The sequence below is a fragment of the Larimichthys crocea genome, chromosome X, assembly GCF_000972845.2.
Source record: "Larimichthys crocea isolate SSNF chromosome X, L_crocea_2.0, whole genome shotgun sequence".
Taxonomy (NCBI): Eukaryota; Metazoa; Chordata; class Actinopteri; family Sciaenidae; genus Larimichthys; species Larimichthys crocea.
In genome coordinates, this window is record NC_040020.1 from 6914526 (window position 1) to 6936876 (window position 22351).

At 42.0% G+C, this 22351-nt stretch overlaps 1 protein-coding gene and 1 non-coding gene across 2 annotated transcripts; one reads left to right on the top strand and one right to left on the bottom strand.

Annotated features, from left to right (window-relative positions):
• The first annotated feature begins 5711 nt into the window (after positions 1–5711).
• klf3 (Kruppel like factor 3 (basic)) lies at positions 5712–21220 on the top strand. Its single transcript, XM_019275141.2, has 6 exons — positions 5712–6060; positions 14026–14086; positions 14551–15064; positions 15903–16050; positions 18917–19083; positions 19178–21220. Exons 2-6 carry the CDS (start codon positions 14045–14047, stop codon positions 19357–19359), a joined length of 1053 nt encoding a protein of 350 aa, XP_019130686.2. The 5' UTR covers positions 5712–6060; positions 14026–14044; the 3' UTR covers positions 19360–21220.
• A 666-nt stretch (positions 21221–21886) lies between these two features.
• On the bottom strand, positions 21887–21958 carry trnap-agg (transfer RNA proline (anticodon AGG)). The gene has a single exon. It is a non-coding gene; the product is annotated as a tRNA-Pro (tRNA).
• Positions 21959–22351: the final 393 nt, after the last annotated feature.

Sequence of the window (22351 nt, forward strand, 5' to 3'; positions counted from 1 at the left end):
ATGTAAAAAAACTTGCATGCAATTAACTTTTATTCATGTATATAGTGGCAAATCATAACAGAAGTTATCTTTCCATATAGAGCAGGTCTGGACTGTATTCCTGAGGAAACACTTGCAGCAGTGGCGAGAAAAAACTTCTTTAGGAAGCAGAAACCTCGAACAGAACCCGGGTCATGGTGGACGGACATGTGTCAGGACTGGTTGAGTTTAGAGAGAGATTAAGATGCACAACAGCAACTATAATTTTAATGGATACGTGACTAATTTATATAGAATGTATACAAAAATAACTAATCTTAATGTTTTTGTCTGCTGACTCACTGAATAATCTCTTAATTCTCTGAGTCAGGATAAAAACCTTTCCCCAGTTTGAGGGTGTGTTTTGAATCGTGCTCGGACTGGACTTTGTTCTGGCGGTTTCAGCATCTTTCAGTTCGGCTCGCGCAAAAATCACACACAGTTTCAACACAACCACACACCTAAGCTGCATTTAGCTTCTATGGAACGAGCTCCCTGAACACCTGAGGAGTGCACAAACTGTCACCTTCTGTATCTGCTGGTTTTAACGATTTTAAATCACGTTCTAATGTTTCATTAATTTTAAGTTCTGTTTGATTTTTCATTTCTTTTCATTGATTCTCTTTTGCCTCTGTAAAGCACTATGAATTGCCTTTTGTAAGAACACAAATAAACTTGCCTTGCCTTGCCTTACACCTACACACACACACACACACACACACACACACACATACTTTCTTTGCTTTCCGTTTTAATTCACTGGAAAGGGTTGTTGCTGATCCAGTTGATCAACTTTACATCTTAATCAATCAAGAGGAACTCTCTAACTAAACAAAACTCACCGATTATAACAATTAAATAATCATAACTAATCTAAGTATTTGAAGCAACCCACGTATTGTTGTAAGCACAAGTCATTATTGTGTTAATAGTTTTAGTTACAAAGGACTGGAAAGGTTTTCGTTCGTACGTTTGGCACATGACAATAGAAGGTGTGGCTGTGGAAAACTAATTCCCCGTTCATGACAACAGTACTGAAGATGATTTTCTATAGAACTCACCTGTTCAGATTATATTAAAACTTAAAGTTATGCAGGATTAAGAGTGTGGATGGTTTGATTGACAGATGGGTACTGTTACAGGTGGCTTGTTTAAGTAACCAGGTTTCATTCAACCTGCTTCAGCTCCACCGACAATCCACGTCTTTGTCCATTTCTTAAGATCAGCCGGGAGGCAGCAGAGTCCGGACAGTCTATGGACAAACAAGTGAACATGGCCGATGTTTGAGCGTGCTGTCCCAGAATGCATATTCACAAAGAAAATAGAGAGCTAACAGCTCCAAAAATATAGAAGGAAAACATTTTGTTGTCCTTTTATGTCCAAAGAAAATACATCATATTATATAAGAACCTCTCAGTGTAAAAACTAAAACAATATGCAATGATTAGTATGTGGGTCATACTGTATATAACTAGCTTGGATAATGGACTTAAAGGACAGTCTTTATTTAATTTCCTCCTGCAGGTAACGTCTGTTTTGTCACATTTCCTCCTGTTTGGTAATTTCATGACCTCAAACTTTGTTGGTCACACCCATGTGGTTTGTGCTTGTGTGATATACTGATACTGGCACAGAGGTTTACTAGGAGCTCATCTGAGGACAAAATAGTTGTGTCTCTTCTGGCTCATATTCATTTCCCAGATTATCTTATCACACAAAGCCACAGGATGTTGTCAGGTCATGTGGCTCTGACCTTTACTCAGCCTATTATTAGTTGCTGTTAATAGATGATCCAGAGACTGAGACTACTCTGCAGTTTTCTAGGATATGAATTCATCTCTTGGCCTTAACCTCATTCTTTACTCTGAGCTCTGCAGCGTACGACCTGGACTCGGGGCAGCAGCTTTCACTGGAGACACAGAGGTCATGTTCTCAGTATTTTCTTACTGGGAATTTGGGGAATTCGGGCGAAGGTTAGCAACCGGGAGGGTGGGGCAAAAGGGCAGGAGAGTTTGCATAAACACTAACATGTAATGAGTATCAGTGATGCAAAGCAAAGGCCCCCAGCTGGACATTGCCGACATGGTCTACCATATTAAATGTCATGATTGGTTTTGAATAATAACAAGTAATGTCAGATAGCTAGTGGAACTTGAATTAGTCATTTTTGGCAGTGACTTATATGAAATCTCAAGTCAGACATGAAATACTGTTCCACCCAATCCCACAGATAAAGTATTAAAAAGTTATGAAACAGACTTGGTTGGCCTAAAGTACAGAACGTTTTGAAGAGTTGACACCTGTTTACTCAATATTCCAGTTCACAGTGTAAAGTGGAGGCAGGTAGAGCCTGAGCATCACCATGTCTCATGCTCCACTTTGCATGCAGATGACTAAGCCCAAGCGGATGTGTGTTCAAACTTGAAAGGCTTGAAACCATCCATGAAATAACACCTGTCACATCGTCACTGTCCTGTTTCCACTTTTCGTCGGACAGCACTTTATTGACAGATGCCAGTGTGTGTAAGAGAGATTAGGACTCTGCCTCGCCCTGCCTTTTGTTTTAACAAAAATAGGCAGCAGGATTTGTAATCCTGTGATCTTTGAGTTTTTCCACATGCGTTAAGGAATTGAGAAATACCTGCGTGTGTGTGACTAAAGCAGGAATAGAGACCTGAGGGGGTTAGTACATTTCCATAAAAACGAACAGGAATATTAAAGAATGCATTAAATGGATTATAAACAGAAGTTATAGTGATTATATAAAATGAGAAAAGCAGCAAATTCTCAGCAGGAAGCAGCTGTCGAAAGCTGTTTGACTTACCTACAGTAGCAGTGCTACACAATTTGACATGGCCCGTTGCCAAAGATATAAAAAAGGAGGAAGTGTTCACTGGAATTACGTTTGAGGCATCCTGGTGAAAGATTGCAATGGACACCTGCCAGACGTTGAGTAAACGAGTTCATCTGCGGAATAAAACTGTATCACTGCGTCGAACAAAACGTTGTGGATGGAAATAAAAGTACATGAGAAAACACTGGGTGGGATAATTAACGAGGAAAAGAAGAGTCCTGATTCAGTTTGTCATCAGTTTAACCCTTCGTTACTGTCAGTTTGGATGCACGTGTTGCTTTTTGAGCATGAGACTGCAGGAAGTCACAAACTCACTCAAAGTCCACCTCATGAAGATAATTCACCAACTCCTGAGATGAACTGGATGGCAATCAGAGGGAACTTGTGCATTTTATATGCTCTAAAAAAAATCCCTTGTTTGGCACCAAACAGCCGACAAGACACAGTAAGAAACTGGCCGGTGAACATACCAGAGTATTCTGCGGAAAAAGAGGAGTTGGTAAGGGCACATTCATTCATCATGAGCCATGCCAGAAAATGAAAGATCATTTTAGTCTTCTCGATTTCTAAACGAACAACCGTTTAACAGGTTGAACGAGTTCGACGTATGCCCAAGAAATTCAGTCATTGCAGCTTTAAGATGTGTTTTTTGTTTCGTTTTTGATTATGATGATACGGTGGAATATAACTAAGTCAACCAACTCAAGTATTTACTTCTTTTTTTTTGTTGTTGATTTAGTTCACACCCGCCTGCCAATCAAAGTTATTCAACCTGATACGTTGCTAAGACGATTAGCTCATCTCGGGTTACTTTGTGTTTTTCAATGGTAAAATTCACAGGAAATCTAAAACAATGATGGAAAATCTCCAAATGGGAGTCGGGTGTTGATTCACAGTGGGGTCACTGGTAGTACAAACTCTTTCACTTCACAGGGAGTCTTTTGATTCAGTGTTAAAGCAGCTTAATGGATCTTTAAGGGTCTAAGAAGTATAAATATAACTTTGTTTGAGGCGTCCTCAGTCTTTATCCAGTCAGAGATGTTTTGTGTGCCGAGGTGTGAAAAATGTTGTCGTTATATAATGTGTCACTCTTTCTCTATAATAATCTATAATTGTCTCTCCCTCCCTGTAACAGTAAAGTAGTTCCTTGTGGGAAAGAGCTTGTTGTTTGACACACCCTCTTCCTTCTCTGCACACACACACACACACACACACAGAAACAAGTTCACACACTCGTGCACGCCACTTACTGCAAAGCACTTATGTTTGATAGCATTTTTTTTTATGACCACGGCATAAAATGCAGCAGTGGAATGTGAATGAAACATTACTATTACGATTGTAATCGCTTTCATTTTTACATTTATTGCTGCAGAATCAGATTTTTACAAAACTTTGCACCTGAACAGTGTGACGCATCTACCTTTATGATGCCAGTTTTGTTGACACTGACATAAACGTGTTAATAAAATTAGTTTATCGTGGTGTTTGTATGTTTACATGTATAAAGGAAGGACAAAAACACTTCTGAATGACAACATTTGTCTAGTATAACACCAGCTTTACCTATGACACCAGTAAAACATTTTTAATCAATACATATTAATATTTTTAATATAAAGCTTTGTAAAGGTAGATGTTATGACAGGGCTGTTGTATTAGATTTAATGGGTGTACTTGAAGTGTATTGTGGTTTATTAACTATAATTTAATACAAATTAATACAGTTTACTTTCTATACTTGCTCACTGTGTTGTTATAAATTTCACCACTGTCACTCCTCCTTGTAATTTAGTCTTTAATGACCTTTAAACGTTTCTCTTTTGAAACCTATTCTTATATTATTTCTGTCCTTGTGCTGCTGAAACGACCACATTTCCCCTCAAGGGATCAATAAAGGTTTAACTTGTCTCAAAAATATTATAAGGTACAGTATCTTAAAGGTCCGGTGTGTCGGTATATGCAGAACACTAGTCCAGAACGGACAAACTAAACACTGGCTCTAGATTTTTCGCAAATTTTGCAGCCACTGTAGCTTCTTCGTCACTCTAAGAAGAAGTTGTGAAGTGAAACAAGGGGTTGCAATCAGCAACTGCATTGTTAGATGCCACTGAATCTTTAAACTACCCAGTATATAGGCTAATTAGCTTAGCCACCCAAAGGTAAGCCCTGGTTACATTGCCCAGCTCCGGTTCTGGCACAACACCAGCTCCACGTCAGCATTCCTGCAAAACCTCCTCCTCTTCTGCTTCCCGGTGGCCGTGGTCCAAAACGCCTGTGGTACAAACACTGAGCTCACAGTGCTAACAAACTGAGCTAACAGCAGCTACAGTTTACTTCACTGTCCATCAGGAAACTGAGGTTGAGAAACACAGAAAACATTTTCTCCATAAAATATCAAAATCAGTGAAGTAGTTGGTGGCGTGCAACTTCTTTACAAAGTTAGATAGCGAGAGAACAGACGCAGTCACTCATTCACCTGATTACAAGTCAGTGTAACATCAAAAAGATTTTAAAAAATAAATAAAAACCTGTTATTTCATGAGAGGAGAAGTTCAAACAGCAGCTCTTTGAATGCAACATTCAGGTCAGGGTGCCAAATTTGGCACAAAGATTTTTAAAAACGCACAAAACAAATATAACCTACATGTGCATGTTCATTAATAACAGCTTGTTCCTGCTGTCAAACGTTTGTCTCTGAAGCTGAAAAGAAAATTGCAACACACACACACACACACACACACACACACACACACACACACACACACACAGTGGAGCCGGACCACCCCGCCCCGGTCCCGCCCAGCGGCCCGACCCCATGGAGAACAGACAGACAGCGGATCATGTGACAGCAAGTTTCTAAACGACAAAAACGGAGAGACACACACACACACACACACTCAAACACACCGAGGGAGAGAGAGAGAGAGAGTTTCGTAACTTAGGGAAGTTTTGTGGAGCCATCGATCACTGGACCGTCTTGTTTTTCAGCCTGATGTCAGTGACACGGAGAGCTGAGCGTCGCCTGCGTCACTTTTTCACCGGACTTCTCTGACTGACACCAAAATAAAAATAAAAAAAACAAGGAGATTTTTATTTTTATCCAAGCAAAAATAAAGAAAAAAGAAAAAAATCTGTGAATCTACCGACTGTCCTTCCAGGAATAGACTGAGTCCTCCATCCGAGAAGTAAGTCCAGAGTTCCTGCGGGGGGGATCGGTGCGTTTTTACGCGGTGACCCCGGCACACTGATCTGATTTCCTCTCGGATGTTCTGCGGTGAAGCCCGTTAAATACTGCGTGGTCTTTTAATAATAACTTAGCTGTGGTCTTATATGTTGTTGTGTTAAAGTTGAGTTTATTATAGGAAAGAGAAGAAGTCTGTAAATGTTTAGTTTAATTAGATCAAGCTGATTAATTAGTCTAATTACTTAAAGATGACAGTTTCTTGATTTTTTTCTTTCTTTTCTTGGTGCGTTAAATCAACATTTTCTCACATTTCATGCTGTTGAAAAAGGAGTTTAATCTGAGTCAAGATGATGACTAATGATCTGGCTGATAACTGATGTAACCCCACAGTAAGTAAGGCAGCAGAGACGATGCTATTTATAGCCTTTGGAGCCTTTTATAGACATATAGTGTTTAATTAATTAAAATGATAACAAAGTGGTTAAACGTGAGGCATGTGAGGGAGACGGAGAGCTGTAGTGATGTGGCTCCATCTGTGGTGTTGGTTCCTCTCTTTCTCAGTGTTGGTGACATTTAACAACCTGTGGCCACATAATATTAGAGAGTTTAATCTGATATTAGATATTGATATCCGTGTGATCAGATCATCCGCTGATGTGGAAATCTGAGATGAATCAGTTTAAAATGGAGAAAAAGGGCAGAAAATCTGCAAAATGTCCCAAATTTGAAGCTGTAATTTGAGATTTTTTGCATTTGAATCATCTGCATCATTGATTATCAGAACTGTTGCTGGTTTTGTGATTGATTTGTGGCTTTCGGCTGTAGCTCTCACACTGACAGGCCCCTCACTGAAAGCTGAATCTGATGCTGATGTTTAATCCATGTGTGTGTGTGTGTGTGTGTGTGTGTGTGTTAGAGATGAAGCCTCAGTGTTGCTGCGCAGTGTCAGATCTGAGTGCACACATGTGACAGGTGTGTGTGTGTGTGTGTGTGTGTGTGTGTAACCTTCAAACACACCTGAGCTTTTTTGTCTTTGTCCTTCTTTTTTTTTTTAACAATCCACATGTCTTTTCTCCCTCTCTGTGTGTGTGTGTCTGTGTGTGTTTCTCCGTCTCTGTCTCTCCCTGTTTCCTGTGCTTTGTTTCAAGGCTGAGGCTTGCGTCACACATTCCACTTGGCATATGAAGCCCTTATCCTGTTTAGAGCCCGGAGTGAGTGAGTGAGAGAGAAAGAGGGAGAAAGAAAGGGAGGAGAGAGGGATGTGGATGTGGGGGGTGGACGACGGGTTGGAATGAGGGCGACCTCTCTCTTCCCTCTCTTTGCCTCTTTGTCTTACTTTACACTTCTCTGGAAAGAGTTTTTTGTTTTTTAAAAAAAGAGTTGACCTTATTTAATAATTATTTGTCTTTAAAAGCTGGCACACATTTATTCACACACGCCCCGAATGCCCCACCCATCCCTACGCCTTTCTTTCTTTCTTTCTTTCTTTCTTTCTTTCTTTCTTTCTTTCTTTCTTTCTTTCTTTCTTTCTTTCTTTCTTTCTTTCTTTCTCTATTTTTTTTTTCCTGAATCAACACGCTGATGTTATCTGGTGGAACAAAATACGCAAGAGTGTGTGTGTGTGTGTGTGTGTGTGTGCACACTCATATACACACTGCTCAAAGGGCAGCATGTCCTAGGGAACATTAGGGCTAAACATTAAACTCCTGGATGCTGAATAGTTGGTGATTCTCCGTTAGAAGTTCAGGGAATAAGGACACCGCCGTCCACGGACGACCATAAACGTAAAAAAAAAAGAAGCTGTAACTCGTTACACAACTTCACATGCACACACACACACACACACACACAATGTTGCTGCTTTTAAACCACTGGATTGAGCCACTGTAACTGTGTAGCTCTCTCTTAGCGCTCTGGCCCCCTCCCCATGTTTGAGGTTCATTGAAGTTTTGTCATATTTTGGTCGAAACCCACTTCGTTTTCTTCCCCGTTTTCTGTCTCTGTCTTGTTCTTTCCACTTCCATTTTGACATAGTTTGGTCAGAGCGGCTGTTTTCTTTGCCCTTTCTCTCCTTCTATTCCCCCCCTCTCTCATTCTTTGGGTAGGGAGGTGTGTGTGCAGGGTAGAGAGGAGGTGGTGGTGCTGGTGGTGGTGGTGGTGGGGGCTCAGACAGGAAACCACAGGCCCCCTGCAGCAGCACCCCCATTTGGCTTCACTCTCCTCCTCCTCCTCCTCCTCCTCTTCGTCCGCCTCCTCCTTCTCTTCTTTACACCCCCCGACCCATCACGCAGTGTGGAAATAATAACAGTCAGACTAAACTCTGAGGGCTTCCGCTTCTCTCTCTCTTTTTCTCTCCCTGGCAGCTTCCCTCGTTCTCCCCTTCCCTCCGTCCTCAGTTGTCTGGAAAGCCTCAAAGCTTCGCTCCGTTTGACAAGTACTGCTGGAGGTGTGCACACATTGATTATGTGTGTGTGTGTGTGTGTCGTAGTCAGTGTCTGAGCCTTATGTCAACTCCGGTGTGTCGTTAAATGTGTGTTTGCATGTGTGTGTGTGTGTGATGATGGATCCTGTTTCCCTTTCCCTGCTGACGGCCCCCTCTGGCTCCCCCCAAGGTCTGCAGGCCTGCAGCCCCACAGTCTGCTGGAGAGGAGCGGAGAGGGGCTACGTGCCTCTGTGTGTGTGTGTGCATTTATATGTGCGTGCGTGTGTGTGTGTGTTTGGGGGAGTATAAGGATGGGAGGAGTGGGTTAGGCAGCTCAGATGAGGGAATAGGAAGCCAAAATACGAGGATTAAAGTGAGAGGAGTCAAAGTCCGAGCATATGAGGCGTCATTAAAGGAGTCAAGAGCTGGAAGTGAGGTGAAAATTAGGGAGCAGGGAGGCAGAGGAGGGGGTACAACACGAGTGAATCTAGGGGCATCTGAAGGTAGCAGTGACAAAGCACACTGGAGGTGAGTTCAGGAAAAAGGGAAAAGTTAAACGCTGGAATATTAGCTCGCCACCTTGATGAGTCACGTAATTGAGATCCTAAATGAAGGATAATCAGTGCATCCCCCTGAGTGGTTTACAAAAGGCAACAAGGTGTGAGTCAGGCTGCAGTGTCAACATGAAGATCTACCCTGCGAGCGATGAGGTGTGAACACTTATCGAGTGAGGCGATTAGTGATCAGGTGTGAGACGGCACACGACGAGGTGAGGAGGCAAAAGAGGAGGCGGAAAAGAAATGTGAAGGAGGCAGAAGGAGGAAAGGAAAAGGCTCTGTAAGTGTGTGTGTGTGTGTGTGTGTGTTTGCGTCTATTGCGGCGTGTTCTTGGACAAAGCTGTTGTCTGGAGGTTTCTGGTCTCTCTGGTGATCTCATCATCTCCAGCCTGTTGCCATTAGAGGGTGTGTGTGTGTGTGTGTGTGTGTGTGTGTGTGCGTGTGTGCGTACAGCCCCTTTTTGTGTGTGCGTATGTTTGAGCATGTGTGCGTGCCTGTAATAATTTAGTCCTTTAGTGATTTAGTGTGTGTATTCTGTTGAGCTAGCAGAAACTTGGTGTGCGGCTGTGAGTGTGTATAAGTACATGTGTGTGTGTGTGTATGTGTGTGTGTGTGTGTGTGTGTGTGTGGTTGAGTCAGTAGCCAGGGACTCCAAGCCACAATATTTTCCCCTTCAGTCATGTTGTTTTATATCATTCATAGAGAGGGAGAGAAAAAGAGTGCGGGGTGGTGTGCGGTTCAGATAAATACAGTAGTAAAGACGTGAGCGATTGCTGAAGAAGAGGTGTAGAAGAAGAGTCCAAGGGTGGAGGAAGAGAGAGAGAGAGAGAGGTTGGGGGGTGTATAAAGTGTTTGCTGAGTGGGTTGGGGTTGAGTACACACAGTAGCTCCACTGACATAGAAGGACAATATTTGCAGACCACACTTGACATGCACAAACACACACACACCCACATGTAGCGCGCACAGGCGGAAAACACTCAGGTAGAGTTTCTTATTTACCAAAAAGGTGCAGTACACGCCGAGCGGCTCCTTCACGTCACAGTGTGCGTCTCCTCTGATTTGATTTTTACATCTGAGGGATCTACAGGTGGAAAATGCTCCGAGGTGATGAAGCAGAGCTCGCAGGAAGAGGAGCTGCAGCTAATGGTTACTGTGTATTATTGTGTTGATTCATCTTTTAATTTGAAGGTCCAGCGTGTCAGATTTAGGGGCATAAAATATTCATATGCTTCATTGCCTTCTGCTTCTACAGTAGGCCAGAATGGACAGATTTCCTGCTTCTAGATAGGCTGTTTTGCATATTTTATGCCCATCATAGTTTCTCTTACATGCTGGAAAGGAGAAGCAAAGGTTAAATTGTAAAAATTAAACCGTTTAGAGTCCTCAAATGTCTTGTTTTGATTTGTCCAGCATGTCAAAACCCAGATATATTTAATTTACAATCACAAATCCTCACAAATCAGAAGCTTTTTAGAATTATTGGTATTTTTGCCTTAAAAACAACTTCACAATTTTAGAATTATTGGTATTTTTGCCTTAAAAACAACTTCACAAATTATAAAAATAGTTGCTGTTGATTTATTTCCAGTGGTTGCATAAACTACACTGGTAGATCGTACAAACTGGACCTTTTAAAGTTCAAGATAACATCCTCAGATGTCTTATATAATATATTTACTCTACCGTCACAGTTTGTCATGATTCAGAAGCTCAAACTCTGGAAACTTTTTATGTTTTTGCTTTAAAAATGACTTCACGAATTATTAAAATAGTTGCTGCTTATTCATTTCCTGTCTAATTGACTAATCGTTGCAGCTCTAAATGCGACGCTGACTCACAAACCAATCAACAAGCTCCAGCTGTGTGTTGCCTCCTCGTCCTCCTCACGTGGTTTGTGGAGGTGTTCTGCGGCTAAATTAAAATCTCTTTTCCTGCGATTGTCTAAACTTTGTGTCTCATTGTATTAATCCGTTTATGATACACCCGGGACATCAGGGAAAGTTTGTCTTTTTCTGTTTGCCACCACACTCACCATCCGGCTTTCACATGCCTGCCTGATAACTTTTAATTTCCCCCTGTGGTAAACCTGAAACCACCTGGCATACACCTCCATGCAGATTAAAACATTCATCTTCTGCTGCTGCGGCTACTGTTCGACCCAGCTCTCTGTCACCGTCACCTAAATTTCCCCTGCATGTACTGAAACAGACAATAAGTAGATTTAGACCTGAGTGTTCGCATGTCAGGTTACATAAATCAACTTCACTCTCTCGTGAGCGGGCCTGTAAGGTGCCTCACTCCATGACAGGTGAACTATAAAATGATCCAGCGAGTGTTACCAAAGAACGAGGTGTACATACAGCGCTGCAGGGAGTTGATTCCAGTTTTAATGATAGATGAACTCAGAGGCCGGATGTTCCAAAAGTTATTTGAATATTTCCTCATTACATACATGAACATGTGACTCGTGTTCACACATGTAGCCCAACCCTGCAGAGCATCTTTCTGTTTGATTGATGTCTTTTGCATTTTAGTCAAATGTTTTAAGCTGTCCAACGTGAAGATTTTCAGTTTTTAAATCATTGTAACATGAATAATAATTGGGTGGGACTTTAAAGGAACAGTAAATGTAGCTGAGGGACATTTTATGTGTTTATTGATTTACATTTGTCAACTATAACTTTGAAATTCTTGAGTCACAGCGGCAGTTACAGGTATCACAAACCATATATGCAAAGCAGGCATTATTATGTTATATAATCCATGCCAGAGTATATAATTTATATTATCTGGGCCTGTATTTGGTGCTTTCCATCAGCGACACTGTGTCTGATTTGTCTCTTTCAATAAGTACGTGCTGCATTTCTGTTTCAGTCGTGCAGGGGAAATATTTAAAAGGATCAAGAATGTGTGGGGACTTCCACAATGAGGACTGATTTTTGGCATTTTTAAGTTTCCTGTGTGTGTGGAGGGAAAATACCTGGTCGCTGACATGTTGCTCCTTTTGTCCTTCTCCTGATCTATGTGTTTGTGCTGCATACCTGCTCTTATTATCACCTCTTTGTGTGATTCACAACCACAATAGAACAACTGCTTGACCTCTAGTTGAACCACAGTACAATACAAACCCAGATTAGAAAACACACCCTTTAAGACATATGTACAAACACCCACACTCACACACACACACACACACACACACACACACACACACGCACACCAGTCCCCACCTGACTGCAGTCTCTTTTGTTTCTTTGGAGCCGGGCGAAGGGCGAGGCTTCAGTCGTCATGTTCACACCCTTCCTGACCCAGCAAGCAAGCATCCTGCTCCCCTATCCCCATCTGGACTGTATGTGTGTGTTTATGTGTGTGTTTGTGTGTGTGGGTGTGTGTGTGTGTGTGTGTGTGTGCTTGGGTGTGACGGCCTGTGTTCCTGCCCATTTGTTAATAATTAAAGGCTAACTTGTCTCCAGACTGTGGACTTTAACCAGGTCACACACACACAGACTCCCCGAGGGTGCATTCTTTGACAGTTCACATTGACTTAATGCTCCAGTGAACACACACACACACACACACACAAACACACACACACACACACACACACACACACACACATACACACACACTCGGTTAGGCACAAACACCGAGTCATCACAGCTGCACCTGGCCATTCAAAGCCAAAGTAACTGGAACCACCTTTGAAACCTCACACGCTTTTGATCCCAACACTCAGCAGGCCTCAGTAGATGATGTGTGTGTGTGTGTGTGTGTGTGTGTGTGTGTGTGTGTGTGTGTGTGTGTGTGTGGGTGTGTGGGTGTGTGTTGTCTCCGAATCCTGTAAAACGACCCGTCGCCATGCTTCTGTAGCATTACCTGCGTGACAGGGCGACACCCACGCTGTTAATTGTTTTTTCTACACGACCTGACAAACTGTCAGGCGACGGAGAGACGACGTCGGGGTATAAAAGTAGAGCGGATTCTCGTAAGAAGAGGCGTAAAATGTGACAGAAAAATTATGTTTGGCTATCGTCTGTCGTGATTTACTGGCAGTGAGGCGGAGAGCACTGACACACAAACGCATTACACATTTTCACACACCTATACTTAACTGCAGACCCTTGTCTGACCCTCCCCTCTGTGATTTACTTTTCAAACATGTATGCGTGCGTACGTGTCGTTTTAAGGGCTTTTAAAAGTTGTCACTCGGTTTATTGTGTTTTCTTTCGCCTTTTAGTTATTTATGGTATTTTAAAAGTAAAAGATGAAAGCAAGAGAAGTAAACAGCTTCATGGATACTGTTTTAATGTAACTTTTTGTACATTTACTCAACTTAAGTATAATTTTGAGGTACTTGTACTTGAATATTTCCATTTGATGCCACTTTATACTTCTTCCGGAGGAAAATATTGTGATTTTACTGCATCCAACAGCTGTAATTACTTCCTAAATTCACATTTTCTCAACAAATATGATATGATTTATATGATTATAAACCAAACACATCTAGACATCTCTACCAAACACATCTCTAGCTGAAGCCCAATGTCACGTTTCAGGTGTCTGTGAGTTGTTAGAGACATTTCCACTCTTAACTTGCTCACATGGTTTCATTTAAACAACAGTTTTGAGGCCCTAAGAGGTAAAAAAAAAAAAAAACTTTCCAGTATTTCACAAAAAAAAAATGGCAAAGAAAAAATGAGGCTTAATTTATGTAGCAGAACTATGTTTTTACTTTCTTCCGACCTCATTAATCATCTCGTGACAGCTCAGATTTATCTTGTGACCCTTTGGAAGGGCTCGACCCGTAGATTGGGAACCGTTGATAGATATATAGTTTTTCTACGAAATAAATACCTGTAATACTTTAAGCTGATACTTTATATTGCTATATTTTTGTATTTATTACATAAGTAAAGGATCTAAGTACTTCTTCTGACTTCTGTGAGGTTCTAAATATGTGAAACGGTCTTTTATTTTGTAGGAGTCTGGCCTATGCAGCCATGCTGATGTATGATTACCCTCTGAAGACAGACATGGAGACGGTAAGGCCTGTGTGTGTTTGTGTAAATGTACCTTTGGCTGCGTGTGTGTGTGATCCCATCATGCCTCGACATGTTTTGAACATGATGCCATACTGTACCTCTGACCTGCACACACACAAACACCTACACACACTCCTGCTACGTGTCTAGACAGACTGGTTCCCACATTCCTGCTCTTCCTGGACAAACAGGCTGCTGTACAGTGGATATTTGCATACAATGAGTACAAACACTGCCAGGCAGCAGGTTAATGAACACACACACACTGTACTCTGACACATAACAGCTATCCGCTCCCAAACCGAGCTGGGTTTAAGTTCTTGGCTGGCTAGAGTTGTTTGTGTGGCAGAAACATGTTTTCCTTGTTATTCAATGCAGAACGGAAATTTTTAACTCTGCTCTTTTGTCCCCTTCCCTGCTTCCTTCTCCTGCATCCTCTCTCTCTCCCTCCCTCTCTTTTGCAGTCCTTCTACCCTTCTTTAGTGAAAGCCCCGGAGTCGTACGGAGTGATCTTCTCCCATCCCGCCCACCTCTACCACCCCACGCACATGCACGCCTTCACCCAGTCCCAGACCCCCAGCAACCCCACGCACACCCAGCTGGAGCCCGTGGACCTGTCAGTGAGCAAACGCTCCTCCTCCACGTCTTCTTCCTCCTCCCCTCCCTGCTCCTCCGCCTCCTCCCCGTCGTCCTCGCGCAGCTCCCCGTCGTCCCCCTACAGCACGGCGAGCCGCGCCTCCCCGCGCTCCTCGCCCTCCCACCCTCTCCCGCCGACCACCCCCTCACTTCCTTACCACACGATGGTGAGTCCCCTGCTCAGCTCGGGCTCGGGGGTCATCCAGGGGTCAGGGGTCATGGTGTCTCCGGTCGTGGTGCCTTTCCCTGTCCTCTACCCATCGCCTCTCCTGCATCAGTCGATCATGGTGAGCCAACCCAGCAGCGACGACGACCACCATCGAAGGAGGGCGGCGAAGACAGGTGAGGCCTCAGTTACAGTTTTATTTCATTTGAATTTTAATGAACGTGACTGATTAGATCAAGCATTTAAACATCAGCGTATCCTTCAAACTCAGGATGCTTGTTGCTTTTTGTTGCTCCTGGATTTTTAAGCTTTAACTTAAACAAATATATCCTTTTACTGAAAAAGAGGAAGTGCTTTTCATTTCCTCTGTTCATAGAATATCAGTTTCGGCAGATTCTAGTTTTGTTTTTTTTCAGGGAAGTCATGTTTCTTTTTCTTTTTTTCTCTCTGTTCTGTTTTCGATGGTCAAACAGAGTTCACATCATCAACTGAGGTCATCATCTCTGATAAGCGGAGTGAAAACGCATCCATAAGCGACGGATGAGATTTGAATCAAACTAATGTAGAAGCATACGTTGAATGCGAAATGAGATAAAGAACAATTAAAAACCAAGACTGAGTGTACGGTGAGAGGTTGCACTGAGACCGTGTTGTGTCTAAGGTTTAATTCTGACCTGATCCGTTTAAATATTTTATTAACACAAAACACAAAAGACTCTTGGTGAAGCTTGAACTCTCATTTGTTTGTTGCTGCGTTGTCGGGGAAGCATCTGTGGTGAAACCACCATATCACCCGGGCATGGCGGACCCTGCCAGGACCCTACAGGGGGCAGGAAGAGGAAGAAGAAAAAGGGTGTGGTGCAGGATACAAGAGCGAGAGAGAGGAGGGGAGGGTTGGGAGGGTATTTATAGGAATGTCGGAAGTGTTGCAGCTCCTGAAATTCTGCAGATGTTTAAGTTAATCTCAATAAATCCAGAACATACTGACCCGGCTCACATTTTCTATCTACTCAGTTCATTCTACGAAGCCCCCAGAGCTGCGAGGCGACGCCCACGAAATGCACAAGCCAATCAAAACAGAGCCTCACCCTGAGCTCGCTCATAAGCTCCACAGCTGCCAAGAGATGAAATCATCGGTCATCAGGATATCACACGAATATGGGTGAGTGACACACAGACACACTCATGCAAATTATGGAAGGTAGTATTTCATAAGATTCACTGTCTGCTGTTGCGCTTCCTCTTTAACTTTAAATGGAAGTCGTGGTCGGAGGCGTATTTTCGACCTGATCCATATCTGTTCCTGTTGGGATTTTTTTTTTTTTTAAGTTTAGGTGGAGTCCCTCCCGAGGGCTGGGTATCATTTGAAGTTTTTCAATGCAAGGACACACATGATTTACTGTCACTGATACCAAAATAGTCCCTTTTTTTTGATACTTCAGTGGAATAGACGGGAAAGAAAATGATCTGAAATGAATTAAACCTACGCTCTAATGCTCGCAGGGCAACAATATTTAGTTGAGCAAAATTTATGACTGAAAAAACGGGCGATGCTCTTCAAGCAAACACAATAAAATCATTGTTTTGTTTTGTTTGTCACTATGGGAGCTATGTTATGTGTCTGAATCTCTGACAGAAAGTTGAGCAGGCAAGATTTTATAATAATTTCCACAAAAAGTGATTTCTCAGCTCATAAGCTTCTCAGATTTATCAGTGTTCAACAGAAAGAACTTTGCATGAATATAAAACTGCATAAAATGATGATGTGTTACTTGAATCAGGAAATCCAGTTCGAGTCCAACCAGGGAACTCGCAGACAGACATGTTGCATGCTGCAGGTGGTTGGACTCTTTTCTCTGGAGTTATATTTGTGTCTCAATTGGACGTTTCGAGCACAGAGAAAACGTTATTCGAAGCACGCAAGCACATAAATTTTGTTTTGTTGCGTAATTATTATCATGCAAAGAAGATTTGAATTTGAGCTCTGTAAATGTATTTGCATCTTTGCTCGTATCTCATGGAACCGATCCCAGCTAACACCGTCAGAGAGGCGGGGTACAGTTCATCACAGGGCTGACACATAGAGACAACCATTCACGCTCGCATTAACACCTACGGGCAAATTTAGGGTACATGTCTCTGGATTGTGGGGGGAAGCCGGAGTATCCGGAGAGAACCCACGGGGATAACATGCGTACATGTGTGGACATGTATATTAAATATATGTATAAAAATGTAACATAGGTGTGTGCAAGAAATAGTTTTTTGTGCTCAAAATGTCTCATCTCATGCTCATATATAATGCCACACATTTCCTGTCAATTCTCTCCAGCCTATGAAGTAATAAATGCAGAAATTCATAAACATTGTATTGAGAAGTCTCGGTCCAATACCCACTTTACATCCAGCACAATTAGGAGGTGTATTTTTTTTATCAGCTCTGTTCAAAACTCTCAAAAAAGTGCAAAGATGGCAGTTCTCCAACAGCCTCTGGGCGAGTTAACAAAGACGCATTTAGAAACTAGTTTCTAATTTACAGAGATAACAGAGGAGCAGTGATGCAGCACTTTATCATGAGAGTTACATGACCTCACTGACTGAACTATGTGGGGTGTGTCTGGTTCCTTTATTCCACTGTGGCGTCTTTTATCCTGTCACTTCCAGTCCCCGTCCATCGGACACGCCCTTCGCCACAGCGTCTTCTTATCACCTTCCAGTCAGCCACGCCGGTTCCTATCAGCCATCTCGAGCTTGTCACCTCCTCCGGTCCTCCCCTTCCCACGTCCTCCTTAATTTCCCGACGCTCAGCGCTTCCTGTATTTTTTAGCGCTCATTGTCCGGCATCTCCCACTCCTTCTTGACCTCCTCTTCTAACCTCCTCATCCCTTCCTGTATCCGCCTCCGCCTCCTCCTCATCTCCCATCATCAGTTTTGTGTGACTGGTTTTTCTTCTACATAGTAACGGCTTTCAGGTGGATTATACGCGTTAGAAACTGGGAATGTTGCCATTGAATCTAGTATATTATATCGTACCTCCACCCACCACACATCCACACCTTAGGTGTCAGGTTGGTTGTCATCACCGGCTGCTGCCGTGAAATAATTGGACCCTTTAACAAAAGGTGTGTTTCATCTGTCATCGACCTCTCGTCTCTGCTCGTACATGAACAATTTAAATATACCGTACACAGACGGTAACTGGGTCAAGATTGGCTCAATGTGTATCGGGATAGGGTGTGTTAAATTAAGTGCTGTGTGTGTGTGTGTGTGTGTGTGTGTGTGTGTGTGTGTGTTTGCGTGTGTGTGACTGCACATTCCTTTACGCAGAACTGATCTGTGAGGGATTCATGTTTCAACACTCGACACCTGCTCTCAACCGCCACTTACAGGCACACCCACACACACACACACACACACACACACACACACACACACACTTTTTAATGATAGTGCAGAAAGATAACTCCTTCTTGTTTTCTCCTCTGACTGTGAAACACTCGTAAATGTTGCTTTTTCAACTCTTTTCTCTTCTGTTCTTTAATGTTTTATTCTCTTATCGTTTGATGAACTTTAGTAGGACACACACACACACACATTACACACACACACATTGGGCGCAGACTGTTAGAAACTTAATCTTGGGCTCTTGAGCATGACTGTAAAAAAGTGCTACAAAGACTTCCAGAGCTCTTTTAGCTGCACGTCAGCACCGCGCTGGAAGATTTCCATCAAATTTCCAGTGAATGAATTTGTTGAGTGGTGAAATGAAAACAACAAACATGAGAGAGGTGAGAGGACAAAGCAAAGGCGTGGTGGACTGGAAAAAAAAAAAAAGGCGGGAGGTGTTTTTCAACTTCCTGACTGGTAGAAGTTGTTATTGCATGGCAGACTGGCTGCCAACGAAACTTGAGTTTAGATTTCAACACCGTGAAGAAGAGGTGGCTGTTTACTTGTTGACACCAGCGCCCTCTCGTGTTTGAATGATCTCATGATCTCTCTCTCTCTCTCTGTCTCTCTTTTTTTTATAGGAGTAACAACCCGTCGGTAATAGTCCATCCGCGCACGCAGCATCCTCTCCCCGCTGAATCTCCTGACACACTGAAAAAGAGGCGAATTCACAGATGCGACTTCTCCGGCTGCAACAAAGTGTACACCAAGAGCTCCCACCTCAAAGCACACCGCAGGACACACACCGGTAAGATTTGATTCACACACACACAAAGCTGCACCTTTTTGTCATCTTTGCATCCTTCATTCATCATCTTCTCGTGTTTCCTCTCGACGTGCAGGTGAGAAACCCTACAAGTGCATGTGGGAAGGCTGCACGTGGAAGTTCGCCCGTTCGGACGAGCTGACGAGACACTTCCGCAAGCACACAGGAGTCAAACCGTTCCAGTGCCCCGACTGTGAACGCAGCTTCTCCCGTTCTGATCACCTGGCTTTGCACAAGAAACGCCACCTCCTGGTGTGAAACCCCCTTCAACTTTGGAGTGCACCACTTTTGACTTGAGAGGGGCGGGGGATTTTAAAATGAGCTGGCCTTACACATTGGACTCCCGACAGGGGAGTGGGAAGGGGAATGTTCCTCAGGGTGCAAGTTTAGGACCCTTTTCACCTCATTTAGCCTGAATATGAGCTGGTGTCAGCCTGCCTAATCATCCAACCATCACCTGTCAGTTTTTGCAGACTCATCCTGAGCTCATATTGACATTTTATTGTTGTACCAGACCTCTGATCAGCTGTGAGGCTGCAGCATCTCAGCTGGCCTGAGAGCAGCGCACTCTTGTGGCTGCACAACCAAACTTCATCCGACAACACACGCTCAGTTTAAGTCACACGGCATGCTCAAGCTTCTTCTTCTTCTTTTCCAGTTCTCATTTCTCTGTCTGCATTTAAAGTAAAAAATTGTGGACTTAAACACACACACACACACGTTATTTGCTAGCTAGGCCAACATAATGTGAAACTTTTCCAGAATGTATCATATCACACCTACAGTACTGTGCATCGTGTCATACATAACCTTTGCTTTTTCCACTCATCAGTGCATCTACTTGTGACATAACGCTAACTCCGCCACATTAATAAAGCACCACACACCACCACCTGCCTCTACAAGCTTACATCATGAAGTTAAAAATAACACAAACAGGTCGCCAATGCTCGCTTTTCTCTTTGTACATATATGCACACAGCAGAAAAAGAAAACATGCACTTAATAAAAGCAGCTCAGCCTCAGTCTGGTGTGCTTTGTTTTGGTATTTGGGTTGAAATATTTAAAATCGGTGGGACTCTGGGTCTCGTTCAATGTCAAGAGTGAAGTGTTTTTTTTTTTTAATGTTTTCATTCAGAAATGTGAAAGTTGCTGCACAGGGGCATTATTGTGTCAGTGAGGAAAAGACACCACTCGGTTGGTTTAAGGGTAGAAGCAATGAAATGTCATATATATATATCAAGTTTATGTATCTTTATGAGCTATTGTTTGGTTTGTGATGTGACACCGTGGTAGCCTTTTTTTGTATTGTATGACACTTGTATGTGGGAAAATATGCAAAGTGGAAAGCAGGGAAATTTGGTCTTTTAAGTTTTTGTTTCAGGAGCAGATGAGTTTTAATCCAGCCCCTTCGTATGCGGACATATAATTTGCGGGAAAACTTTTAATCAAAGCACCATCAGTTCTTTAATCGTCATCACAAATACAGAGCACAACTTCTGTTTTTACAGTGTCTGGAGAACAAAAAACGTTTGTTTGTAGCGCCTTTGTACATGTCTCCAATGTGCACTTTATATATAAATATATATATACATATATATATAAAACATTCCCAAAGCCAAACATTTTTAGTCACATCAGTTTTTTGTATTCGTAGATCTGCTGGTCAGTTTGATCCGAAACATTTAACAGGTTTGTCTTTTTATTCACATGTACACCAACAAACAGCGAATGTAGCCGCTCAACTGATCTGCATTTGCCTCTGGATATTCTTCGCTTGTAAATGTTTTTGTATCTCTGCAAATATAAGTTGTGTATATATATACACACACATAAATATATATATATATATTATAATTGATTATTTGACTGAAAGGGCAATTAAAGGTTTTTATTAAGCATGATTTTTGATACTCTCATGATAATGGATATTATACATTTCTATAATGTTGTTGTCTATAATAAACCCTATCTCTCTCTTTAATCTAAACGTTGGCAATTCAAAGGGAACATGTTAAACTGTGAACGTATAACTGTACAGGTCTATCTGCAATGTTGCATTTATTTTAAAACAGAATATTCATACCACTTAATAAACTTATTGATAATATTTGCAGAATGGTGTGCCGTGTCTTAAATGTTGTTTGTGTGAAATGGAGTTGTTAATAGATTGGTTGGTCATTAAACCATCACTAAACATTTGCTGGTGCTGCTCCTCTCAAATGTGAAACTTTCCTCAGTTTTATATCATCATAAGTTTAATATCTTCGGGTTTGACTTCAGCCTAAAGCTCAGTTTATTTAATGTCACAAAGTCACCCTTTATTTGACTCCTAGATGTAGTATAAGAGCCAATAAAAGATCATTTTAGTAGCACCCTTTAGATATATAGTGATATGATTTAATTTAGAAACTTGACATCAAATAGTCAAAATATGAGAATAAAAAAATACTATAAAAGACAAAAACTGTTAGCAAGATACAGTATTAACAGTATGGACAGAGTGAACTGAATACACTAAGATATATACAGCTCGTGCAGCAATTTCAGGTATACGTGTAATTTAATATTATGGAGCTAAGTTATGTACAGTAAGAATGTTTATAAAAATAACAAAACAATGAAAAATGAAGAGGATGAAATGTGCAAAATATCGACTAAAGAAAGTATAAGGTAGAAAGGAGTCCTTTGTTTGTGTATATATATAAATATACACACATATACTGATATATATTTATCAATATTCCATTAGCAGTATATGATTTCATCAAAAAAAAAAAAAGGTGGGCTCGTCCGGGATTTGAACCCGGGACCTCTCGCACCCTAAGCGAGAATCATACCCCTAGACCAACGAGCCGCCGTGTACAGGAGGCACAATCTAAAGTATTTAAAGTATAACATGTGAGTGTTATCATTAGTTTTGCATTTTCCTGTAATTAAACATAATATAAGTTTTGTCAAATCGCTTTTTGAGTCAAACGGGAACGAAATCAGAGACAAATCAACTGTATTTCTTCTTCAAACAAACGTATGGAGCCGACGTGAGATGATTCCCCCCCCTGCACCTGCGTCTTCGCTTAAAAACAGGAATGTATCTTATCACGTTAATAACGACGTGATTTAGCTAAACATATAACCGGTAATGTAAAGTGTTATTATCTATATGTAAAGCTGTAGTTAGGCTCTAGCTGTGGCTTTGTGAGAAGGTGTACCCATAGTCGACAGCCGCTGCCGGTGTGGCGGGGAGTCA

Bases quoted from the DNA above. Each gene is read 5' to 3' on its own strand.
- klf3 (XM_019275141.2), top strand. From the start codon at position 14,045: ATGCTGATGTATGATTACCCTCTGAAGACAGACATGGAGACG. The intron at 15,065-15,902 runs GTGAGGCCTCAG...CTATCTACTCAG, and splicing joins AAGGAGGGCGGCGAAGACAG to TTCATTCTACGAAGCCCCCA. The intron at 16,051-18,916 runs GTGAGTGACACA...TTTTTTTTATAG, and splicing joins AGGATATCACACGAATATGG to GAGTAACAACCCGTCGGTAA.